Source organism: Gopherus flavomarginatus, chromosome 2 (genome assembly GCF_025201925.1).
Source record: "Gopherus flavomarginatus isolate rGopFla2 chromosome 2, rGopFla2.mat.asm, whole genome shotgun sequence".
NCBI lineage: Eukaryota > Metazoa > Chordata > Testudines > Testudinidae > Gopherus > Gopherus flavomarginatus.
The window spans coordinates 48,371,384-48,383,829 of record NC_066618.1 but is presented as its reverse complement, the minus strand read 5'-3'; the positions used below and the strand labels follow the sequence as shown (position 1 = coordinate 48,383,829).

Below are 12,446 nucleotides of genomic sequence, written 5' to 3'. Positions count from 1 at the left end.
TTTGTCTCCCCTTACAGTGGTTAGATCCAGTATCTCCTGCACGGTCCATGCTGGAGCTCTTTTTGGATTTGGGACTGCATCGCCACCCGTGCTGATCAGAGCTCCACGCTGGGCAAACAGGAAATGAAATTCAAAAGTTCGTGGGGCTTTTCCTGTCTACCTGGCCAGTGCATCCGAGTTCAGATTGCTGTCCAGAGAGGTCACAATGGTGCACTGTGGGATACCGCCCGGAGGCCAATACCGTCAATTTCCAACCACACTAACCCTAATCCGATATGGTAATACCGATTTCAGCGCTACTCCTCTCATCAGGGAGGAGTACAGAAACCGGTTTAAAGAGCCCTTTATATTGATATAAAGGGCCTCGTTGTGTGGACAGGTGCAGCATTAAATCGGTTTAACGCTGCTTAAATCGGTTTAAAAGCGTAGTGTAGACCAGGCCTGAGTGTCAAACATATCTGATAGGTATATTAGAGAACTATCACTGTATTATATCTTTTAATCTAAATAGCTCATTTTCTATTGCTGACTATTATGCTGCTTGGGCCTGTTCACTACTGTGTTACTCTAGTTTATTAGTCTACTGGTAAGAAATTGGAGCAATGTAGTAACCAGAATAAACTAGTATATAAATACAAAGAAACTGATGCACATTTGTGAATCAGACATTTATGAGTTTTTGCCAGCATGAATACACTCTCTTTGAAAATGCTGAACATGTCCTAATATTTATTATTTAGAACTCAGTTATTTAAATATTTGATTACTTTCATTTAACACTGACCTTTTTGGCCTAGAATGACAAGTAGTTTAATTATATCTGTATCAATGAAAACAATAAACCACAAAACATTATAAAATTGTATGATCTAGAAATTTAAATGAGTTTCCATGTGTGCTTTATACTTCTTATGCCCACATGCAAAGGGATGACACCTAATCAAAGCAATGGATCGTCCTCATAGGTCATCTGAAGTGAAGTCTGAATACTCTGTATTTCTAAAGGCTGCATTTCTCCACTCATCCTTTGTGCTAAAACATGTTTCAAAACAAATATGTAGCTTGCACATGATATAAAGATGCGTCTTTTCTGGAAAGGTTTGATTGTCAAAATTTCACTATACTTGGCACAAACATACAAGGCAGCAAAAGTATAGGACTGTAACTAGGAGACTACGGACTATACATTGCACTTTCCCCTTAAGTCTTGTCCCTCTAAAATCTTTAGATGCCAAGAACATTTCTTTATCACATCACCACTCAGCATCTTGACACTACAAAATGTTCCAAGAACATTTCCTTCTCGTTCCTTTCCCTAAAATGATGCCAAGTTTGCAAATCTTTTCTATAGGAATACTGTTACCTACATGCACTAAAGTGTAGTTAGATATCTGATGTTTAAAAAAAAAGTTTACTGGGACGTTTATTAACAGTGCAAGCAGTATAATCTCCCTCTATTTCTGAAATATTTGGAGGTGAAAGACCACACTTACATTCTGCAGCAATGGCCATTATTAGAAACCCTCAGATAGCTACCCTATCTAATTTGGATTGATGAATCCTAGCATTTGATGATTTGTTAGTACAGCTAGTACAAAATTTGCTTTGCTTCCCTCAACTATAATTTACACAAGACAGTGTTTATTGTACCAATTTATATCAAAATGTTCAAATCACAAAAAATAAAAGGGTAAATACTTTTCCAACATCTAATGTATTTGAGTTTTCATACAGCTATGGTTATCAGCAAACCATTTCCTTAGTGCCCAAGAACTCCAAACATCTCACTTCCTCTCAGACTTTCTGACAAACACTAGACACCAACATAACAATATGAAGGGGAGAGGGAAACACAGAAAAAAACTTAACTATACAATCATCTAATTTCTCCAACTACAAATTTTCTGCTGCTGAGATTCTACACCATCCTTCCAACAGATGATGTGGCGCCATTCCTGTTACTTCCAACAATGCTGTTATTTGTCACTACTCTATTATAGGGACACCTGGTAATGATTCCTTAGTTAGGGCTGTTTTCTAAATGAGATAAAATAAAGGCATTCCTTCCCAAAAAAGCTTTCAGTTTGAAAGACAGGAGGCACTAGAAAGCCCAGAGGAAGAAACAGTTTTGTGTTGATTTTTCCAAAGTCCAAATTGGATAGTAATAAGCATGGAATCAACAAAAATAACGATTCCTACAACTAATACTATATACTAGTCTCTAAATTAGTCTCTTTGAGACACACAGTCAAGGTCACAATATATCTTCAGAAAAGAACCAATTATTGCCTATAGGTTAGTAAGGAATTTCCAGTATTTTTAATGTATGTCAACATTCCAAATGCTAATCTTAGCTGTATTCATGTGTGTGTGTGCACGCGCGCGCACGTACGCACGCATGCGCAAATATTTGGGAATACTGTATTTTCCAGGATTCACATTCTTTTGAATAATGAAAACCATATGCTGTTCATGCGTGCGCCAAAGATTAAATTAATCTGTGAATGTCAAGTTTTAAGACTGCTTTTTAATTTCTCTATGAAAAGCAAATTGACTAATCTGGGGGAAAACCATGTGATTTGAAGAATTGGTTTGAAATCCAAAATGAATGGATTGTTGTACCAGAACCTACTTTAATTCAGACTGTTTCTGTGCACAATATACCTTGTTTATATTTTATACATTCAGCCTCCACCACAATATATTGTAAACAAAAAGATAAACATGAAATGAAATGATTTACCAACATTCACTCACATCCAACAAGTATTTCTAGCTCCGTAAGGCTACCCCAAAAAGTTGGCTGCCCAACTGTCTCAGTCCATTTGGCAAATTCACCTCCTGATTCCAAGCTCATGTTTATCCCATGGATTCCTCTTACCTCTGGTGTTTGCTAGGAAAGACATCATTTGTTTCAGTGGTTTTAAATGGCCATATATTTGCTATTCTTTTGGAAGCAAAGTTCTGCATGAATTGATTCTCTTCATAGCCTAGTTAAATGAAATCACCTGGTTTATGAAATCCTTATTAATATGAAACATTTTGGTTTGTGAATTCTGCAAAACTCCTCATTAATCCAAATGCCTTCTTCATTCCGTAGCTCGTCCCATGCATCCAGAGCCCACAGGATGTCACCAAAACATTGCTTTGTTACATCTACCTTCACTTTTTCAGGCTTCACATTGTGGCCACTATACTTCCAACTGTATTCTGATTAAGATTCCCTTTCGAACAAAACAAAACCACATCCCTAATTACCTGGAGAGGCTGCTGTTAAAAGATGAGACCATTTTCTTTCCCAGATTCTTGGCTAGGAATCAAGATTTCAGTTCTCTGGAATTAAATCTGGATCTCTTGCACAATAGTGCTGTACACTGCCACAGAACTGCCAAGCTAGCAATACACCTTATTTTTACATTTTTGGATAGGGTGACCAGATTTCCCTATGCTGAATACAGGACACCTGGTAAAATTACTCTTACTCAAGCGAGCTCAACGGCAAACATACAAACATTCAAATTACCATCAAGTTGACTAAGCCTCTGTTAAAAAGAAATGCTGCATAGTTGGATTCTTTTTATTTACCTTCTTATCAGTAAGGCTCTAGGGTTCACACTGGGAGGGGTAACACACACACGCCTACCCCCCCCCACACACACATATGGGGAGAGGTGGCGGGAGCGCGCGCACACACACACCCCCACACACACTCTCCCGTACACCTCTCTCACACAAGAGGAGGTGATCGACTCACCCTCCCCGGCACTCTCCACTCTCCATGCCTGGCTCGGTCCCTGGGGATAGACCCACCTCTCTTGGCACCTGGCACTGTGTCTTCCTAAGGTAACACGTGGGCGGGGGAGGGGGAGGAAAGGGAGGCATGCAGGGTCACCACCAGCACCCCTTGTCATAGTATAATTCCCAAATCTGGACCTTAGCTTCCAGGATATGGGTACTAGCATAAAGTCCTCTAAGCTTAATTACCAGCTTAGATTCTGTAGCGCTGCCACCAATCAGGAATTTTTAGGGCCTGATACCCTCTGGTCCCCCCAAAAACCTTCCCAGGGGACCCCAAGTCCCAGATTCCTTGAGTCTCACAACAGAGGGAAATAAACCATTCCCTCTCACCTCTTTACCTCCTCCCAGATCTTTCCTGCCTGGGTACACTAGGAGATACCGTGAATTAATTCCTTGAAACACAACACAGAGAGATCAAGTTTCTCTCTCCCCCTCACGCAGAAGCAATACAGATTCAAGCTCCCTGAATCTAACACAAAGAGGAAATTTACCTTTCCCTCCTTGCTTCCCACCAATTCCCTGGTATATACAGACTCAATTTCTTTGAGCCTTAATTAGGAGAGAAAAATCAACAGGTCTTAAAAGCAAAACTTTTAATAAAAAAGGAAGAAAAAAAGTAAAAAGGTTTATCTCTGCACTTTAGATGGTCAACAGTTACAGGGTCTTTCAACTTATAAACAATAGAAAGAAACTTTCTCCAGCAGAAACACAGTTTAAGCTACTTCCAGCAAGTACACATATGTAAATGGAAAAAAACAAATTAAAAGACTATGACCGCCTTTTCTTACTTACAATTCTGAATAGATAAGAGACTGTAGCAGGGAGATTGGCAGAAACCTGGTTGCACCTCTAGCCCCATCCAGGACCCAGAGAGAACAAAGCCAAAACCAAAACCCACAAACAAAGGCTTCCCTCCATAAGATTTGAAAGTATCTTGTCTCCTGATTGGTCCTCTGGTCAGGTGTTTGCAGGACACTGTTTGTTAACCCCTTATAGGTGAAAGAGACATTAACCCTTAGCTATCTGTTTATGACACCCCTGATTTCTGCCAGCGTTCACACCACAATGTGGCCAGCAGCAGCCTTTTGGCACTGTGCAGGAGGGAAGGGATGGGGGCTGCTTCCAGCTGCAGGGAAGGAAGGAGGGAGGGAAGGAAGGAATGACCTGGTCTATGTATTTGCAGAGCTCATCTCTTCCCTCCTCCTCCCAGGGCTGGGGGAGGGCAGAGAGGGCTGGTGAAGAGGGTGCTAAGCCCCTCCCCCGGGGGCTGCTGTGGAGCTTGAAGGTTTGGGGCGTGAACAGGTTGGAAATAGTTTTCTCCCCCAACACTTGGGAGCTTAGCTGAGTGGTGGAGAAGCTTCCCAATGCCAGTGCTGTGAAGGGCTCAACACCTTCTGGCCAGCAACCTGGGCTGGGGGGTCTTGGGCTTTCCCGGGGCGCTGGCCCAATCAGAGACTATGTGGGAAGGAAGGAGCCTGCCTGCCAGGTTGTTGGTGAGCTGAGCACTCTGACCAGGGGCTGGTTCTCCACACAGCACCGGGTGCGGGACACGCCCCACCATGGGGATATGGAGGAGCAGTGGGGCTGGAGGAGAGGCAAAGGGGCAAAGCAGGGAGAGGAGAAGCATGCAAAGAGCTGATGGGTGTGCAGCAGAGGCAACACATAATCGGCTGCTGCCTGGCACCTGACCGCACACAGCAGCCACTGCAGCTCACAGCCAGTGCCAGCTGTGCTGACAGACCAGCAGGGGGAGCAGCCAGCCCAGCATACTGCATCTTCGCCCTGCCACCAGCCTTGCGTACCAACCCGCATTGCCCGCCACTCACTGCTGATGGATGGGCAGCTGGCAAGCAGGGATCCGGCCAGTAGCAGGATCCGCCAATACTGATGGGGGGTTGGGGAGGGCACAATAAATGTAACAATTTGCCTGTTTTTTAAGAAAAGGTCAGGATAGCTGCAGGAGAACTTAAATATGGGACTGTCCCTTTAAAAACGAGACATCTGGTCACCTTACCTTTGGAGAGAGGGTTCCAGAAAACAAAAAAAAGTGAAGAAAACTAAAGGATCAAGGTTGTTGGCCAAGTGATCTTCTCTTATCTTAGTAAATAGTCACAAATATAAGGAACTAATACAGTCAAACAGGTTCAGCCATTAGCAGCTGCTACAGAACTTGTATAAAACATTGCTTAATGGTTTTAACCTTTCAAATTAAATATAAATTCTAGAAGGGGAAAAAACAAAGAATGATGAAAATAAAGTTGATGTAACTTTAGGACTTTGGCTGGAATGCACAAGAGCAAATCCAGACAACACCTCCACACACTCACACTTGGCACAAGAAAAAAAAAAAAGAGAGAGGGGCTTAAACTGCAGTAAATTAAGGCCAGATTTGTTGGCCTAACTCTGAATTTTCTCAAAGTAAAACAGACACCTGAAGTGACTAGCAATCTGTCCACAGATAATGTTCATTGTCTAGTGGCTCAGCCACTGGACCAATACGTACTCGTAGGTGCTTAGTTTGTACATCAGTTCCCTAGAAAAGTCATAAGAGTGCATAACATAAATCAAACTGTCAAGCATATTTTCCAAGTCTATATGGTAAAAATCCTAATGACATTTTGAGAGAGAAAACTGGCAAGAATTCATATTTAAAATGAATTTCTACACAAAATCATACAACTGCACTCCTCTAGCAAAGCAAAAGCAATTTTCCATATTATGGAAAGCTTTCCCTCAAAAAAATATTTGTAACAAAGCACCAAAAACATCTTCATAAAACAGTCTTACTGTAATACATCAGTAGTACACATTTTGCTATTCCACATAATATGCACATACACCCAAATTTCCCCATACTTCACAGTTAAGTTTCGGTAGCAACTCACTGTAGTGCTCTCTCATTATATTAATACTTCATTACTTTTAAAAGGAATATTATACTACATTTACTACTGTTATGGGGGAACTAATACTGTAAAATTAAGGTTGAATACATATTTCAATTTATATCTATGTTTTCAGCTGTTGTTCTTACACCTTCAGGGCTAAGATTTTCTAGGTTTCGCCCAAGATGAAATAGTTCGAATAATAATTAATTGGATGGTTTTGTGTATGCACAGAGGAAAAAAATAACACACTTTTCTATTAATAAAAGTTTTATGACCTTGGTGGGATAAGTCTCATGACTGGAATACTGGTAGAGCGGGATATAGTTTGTTCAGGAAAGACAGGCAGGGTAAAAAGGGAGGAGGCGTTGCATTATACATCAAGAATATAAAACACACGTTCTGAGGTCCAGAAGGAGGTGGGAGGCAGACCAGCTGAGTCTCTCTGCATAAAGATAAAAGGGTAAAAAACCAGGGCTGATATCTTGGTAGGGGTCTAATACAGACCACCAAATCAGGAAAAGGAAGTGGATGAGGCATTTCTAGAACAAACAAAAATATCCAAAACAGAAGACTCCAACCCAGACATCTGTTGGAAAAGTAATATGGCAAAACAAAAAATTTTCAATAAGTTCTTGGAATGTACTGGGGACAAAGTTTTTGTTCCAGAAAGGGAAGGAAGTAACCACAGGGACAGCCATTTTAGACTTTATTGTAACAAACCAGGAGGAACTGGTAGTGACTTTGAAGGTGGAAGGCAATTTGGGTGAAAGATCATGAAATGAGAGCTTTCATGATTCGAAGGAAGGAGTGACAGTAGCAAAATAAGGACAACTGACTTGAAAAGAGCAGACTTTAACAAATACAGAGAACTGATAAGTAAGGACTCAGGGGAAGAAAAATCTAAAGGAAAAAGGAGTTCAGGACAAAGGGCAGTTTCTCAAGGAGACAATATTAAAGGCACAACTGCAAACCATCTCAATACTAAGGAAAGACAGGAAGAGTAGTGAGGCCAATAGGTAGGGCCCTATCAATTTTATGTCTGGCAAAAACGTGTCATGGACCATGAAATTAGCCATCCCCATGAAATCTGATCTCCCCCTGCTGCTGGGAGTGCCCCAGCTGTGGAGGGGGTGTGCTTGTAACTACAAGTACATGCTGGGTTGGGGAGGGAGATCAGATCCACATCGGAGTGCCTCCTCCTGCTGCAGGAAGCTCTAGGGCTGGGCAGCAGCCCTGGAAGTTCTTGCAGCTGGAGGAAGCTTATGGAGGAGGGTCTGCTCTCCCTCTGCTGCTGGGAGCGCCTCAACGGGGAGGCTCCTAGCTGCGAGTCCCTGCGGGGCTGGGGAGGGATAGGACTCATTCCATCCTTCCCTTGCAGGGCAGCTTGGGAGGAGGAGAAGGAGATCAGACCTGCTTGCAGGTACCTTTTGGGTTGGGACCCCCACGGTTACAACATCCAACACTGTGAAATTTCACATATAAACATCTAAAAACATGAAATTGACCAATTAAAAAATCCTCTGGCTACGAAATTGGTCAAAATGGACTGTGAATTTGGTAGGGTTCAACCAGTATGATTCCATCAGGCGCTCTTTAATGACCTGAAAATCAAAAAGCAATCCTATAAAACAGAAACATGGACAAATCGCTGAGCAGTACAAAAGAACAACATAAGCATGTAGGAACAAAATCAGAAAGGTTAAATCTAGCAAGGAACATTAAAGGCAATAAAAAGGAGGGTTTTTAAATAGATTAAGAGCAAGACAAAGACAAAGGAAATCATAGGACCTCTGCTTATCAGGAAAGAGGAGCTTATAAATGATGACATCAAGAAAGCTGAGGTGTTTAATGCCTATTTTGCTTCAGTCTTCACTAACAAAGCTAATGGTGACCAGTTACTCACTACAATTAAAATTAACAAGAGGGAAGGAATGCAAGCCAAAATAGAGAAAGAAAAGGTTCAAGAATATTTAGATAAGTTAAATGTAATCAGGTCAGCAGGGTTTAATGACATTCATCCTAGAGTACTTAAGGAACTAGCTGAAGCAGTCTCAGAACCATTAGCAATTTTCTTTCAGAACTCCTGGAGTATGGGTGAGATCTCAGTACAAAGGAGAAGGGCAAACATAGTACCTATCTTTAAAAAGGTGAACAAAGAGGACCCAAAGGATCAGAGGCCGGTCAGCCCTAACATCAACATCTAAAAAAATACAGGAACAAAATGATTCAACAATCAATTTGTAAGCACCTAGAGGATAATAGGGTCATAAGGAATAACCAACATGGTTACTGACATAGTAGACTGTTGCGGAAGCACTAGATGCGATATATCTTGATTCTAGTAAAGGCTTTTGATGAAGTCCCACATGCCATTCTCAGAAGCAAACTCACAAAATGTGCTCTAGATGGAATTACTACAAAGATAAGTGCACAAATGGTTGAAAGACCTTGCTCAAAGAGTAACAGTGAGTCCTGTGGCACCTTAAAGACTAACAGATGTATTGGAACATAAGCTTTCATGGGGCGGGAAGAGGCAGGACAGGGGCCATGGAGAAGAGGTGGAGCAGGGGCTGGAGCAGCACTCAGCTGCGCAGGGCACCAGGAAATTTCCTGGTGCCCCACGCAGCTGTGTACTTTGCATATGGGTAAGGATAACCCTGCTTTTGAGGACAGGATTAGAATTCAAAATGACCTTGACAAATTGGAGAATTGGTCTGAATTCAACAAGATGAAATAAAATAAAGACAAGTGCAACATACTACACTTCAGAAGAAAAAAAAAATCAAATCACAGCTATAAAATGAGGAAAAACCGGCTAAGTGGTAGTACTGCTGAAGAGGATCTGGAGGTTATAGTTGATCACAAATTGAACATGGATCAACAATGAGATGCAGTTGCAAGAAAGGCTAATATTGTGCGGTGTATTAACAGGAGCGTCATATGTAATTGTCCCACTGTACTTGGCACTGGTGAGGCCTCAGGTGGGGAACTGCATCCAGTTCTGGGTGACACACTTTAAGAAAGACGTGAACAAATTGGAGTGCGTCCAGAGGAGACCAACAAAAATGATAAAGTGTTTAGAAAACCTAACCTATGAAGAAAGGTTAAACAACTGGGCATATTTAGTCTTGAGAAAAGAAGACTGAAGGGAAACTTGGTAACAGTCTTCAAAATATGCTAAGGGCTGTTATAAAGAGAAGATTGATCAATTGTTCTCCATGTCCACAGAAGTTAGGACAAGTTGTAATGGGCTTAATCTGTAGTAAGGATAATTTAAATTACATATTAGGAAAAACTTTCTAATCTGGTAGTTAAGCTCTAGAATACACCTCCAACGGAAGTTGTGGAATCTCTATCACAAGAAGTTTTAAAAACAGGTTGGACAAACATCTGTCATGGGTGGTCTAGGTTTACCTGGTCCTGCCACAGTGCAGGGGGCTGGACTTGATGACTTCAAGGTCTCCTCCAGCCCTACACTCTACGATCCTATATGGTCAGAATTAGCCTTTCAAGCAACAGTTCACTTCACTCTTAGTGGTAGATCATGAGGTAAATATAGATCATGTGTGTGCATCAGAGGGAGAAAAAAAATGAATCAAGCTCCACTTTTGCAACCAGGTTGCTTTTAAATAAAAAAATTAATCCAACAGAATACCTGTGTAACAAAAACAGATTTCTACCGTGCCCTTTTTATATTTATTGACCTTATGCACTCACTTTGTATAATAATCCATTATATAGGCAATACAAACGTATGCAAAGGAGTGTGATTAATCTTATTCAAAATTAATGTACTATCCCACAAGATTCATATTTGTTTTATGACCAAAATTCAGTTTAAGAATGATCATTTTCAGAATAAACTAAGGAAAGTAAAATGAGTAAGAGATTCTACTATAAGGATTTTTAAAATGTTTTGAAATCCAACCAACATATTTTCAATGATATTCAGATATATATAGAACAGCCATGAAACCATTCTACTTACCAACGAGTCTTATTACATTCAGTGTAGTGTTTGTTAGGATGGGTGCATTCACCTTGTTGAGATTATAATCTGATCGCTTCCTGCTCCTCAGGGTTTCTCGAGAAACACTTAATTAAAAAAAAATAAATTACCCATGTATGTCTGTGTACAAATGTAACTGGAAAAAAAGTATGACCTTGTACAACATGCATTTCAGGTCTAGCCATGTACTTTATTTATGCCAATATATATCTGGATTAGGGCATATAGACATGTTTAGAAAGAGAGACCTAGTCTAGTTTTCCGAAAGCAGGGCTAGAGACAGGAACTCTTGATTACTAGCGCTAGCTGATTCTTGTATCATTTGTAAAATGAAGATGAGAATTAAACAGTTCAAGATGAAAAGCACTATAAGTAAGTGGGAAGAATCAAGTGAAGATGATGAAAGCACTCAAATTCAAACAGCCCCCCATCTGCCATGCCTCAAAATAATGTCACTCCTGTAAAATGCATTAAGAATTTCACAACCAATATGCATTTAGATGTACACCTCTACCTCAATATAACACTGTCCTAGGGAGCCAAAAATCTTATCGCGTTATAGGTGAAACTGTTATATCGAACTTGCTTTGATCCACTGCAGTGAGCAGCCCATCCCCCTGGAGCGCTGCTTTACCACATCATATCTGAATTCATGTTATATCGGGTTGTATTATATCGGGGGTAGAGGTGTATATGCAGGTACTTAGTTTGATTCCACTTAAGTAGCCTCTTCCCTTAGTTTTGTACACATGCTTAGTTTCAAGGATGATACAGGAATACATTTTTTTTGGAAAATTGCACTAAGAACATTTTAATTTTACCTGAACGACAGTATTCTACTTTCCCTACAAGCCTATCGAGAAATAGTACCTTTTTGTTTTAGTGAGTATGAATTAATTTTTATCTTGGTACAGTGCAAAGGGAAGGGACAAATTAGTAATTTGTTTTCTTTTAGATGATACAGAGTTGGCACAATAAAAAAAACAGTAAGCAATGCTAAAGTGTTTGAAATTATAAATTGATACATTTGATCTATGGAAGCATTTCACTGAATACATACACAGGAATTCTACAGCACTTAGAAGTTGACTCATTTGGTCCAAAATTGAAACTGAGCATCCAACGTTGCAGCCATCTGTCTTTGCATAATTACCACTGACTTGAACAGGAGTTACCTCCATGGAGAACTGTTGGATCAAGCCCTCAGTTAACATATAATGCTCTATTAATCAAATACTTCTCTTCTTTCTTTATGAGAATCTCTATCTTCTTTCTAAACCTATCCATTCACTGTTTCTTTCTCAGATAATGCTGAGAGACAAGGTGAGAGAAGCAATGTGTTTTACTAGACCAATTTCCATTGGTGAGAGACACAAGCTTTCGCACTACACGGGACTCTTCTTCAGGTCTGGGAAAATGTACTTAGTGTCACAGCTAAATACATAGATGAACAGATAGGTTAGCATAAGTAATTAGCACATAGTTTAAAGGACCATTCAAGTTGAAGCGGCCCATTAACACCCCCGCAGTTGTAGAACAGAAAGGAGAATTACTGGGTTACAGATGGCTGCATTTTATTTCTGTATTGAAGAAGGTTCTCTTGGGGATGTTAGGAGGCCCATTGTACAATGCAATCTATTTCTTTGGTGAAGCGTCCTTGTTTTGTGAAGACGGTTTTGAGCGTGCTAAGGTGTATATCCTGGACTTTCTCCTCTGAGATATTCTGTGGTATCTGAGAGTGTCTGGCTGTA

At 40.6% G+C, this 12,446-nt stretch overlaps 1 protein-coding gene across 3 annotated transcripts in view; it reads right to left on the bottom strand.

Annotated features, from left to right (window-relative positions):
• Positions 1-12,446, bottom strand: part of VPS50 (VPS50 subunit of EARP/GARPII complex) — a 187,432-nt gene that overhangs the window by 49,135 nt on the left and 125,851 nt on the right. For all 3 annotated transcript variants that reach the window (XM_050939528.1, XM_050939530.1, XM_050939529.1), the window contains one exon: positions 10,675-10,781. In XM_050939528.1, coding sequence (XP_050795485.1) covers positions 10,675-10,781 — 107 coding nt within the window. The remainder of the gene's footprint in view (positions 1-10,674; positions 10,782-12,446) is intronic.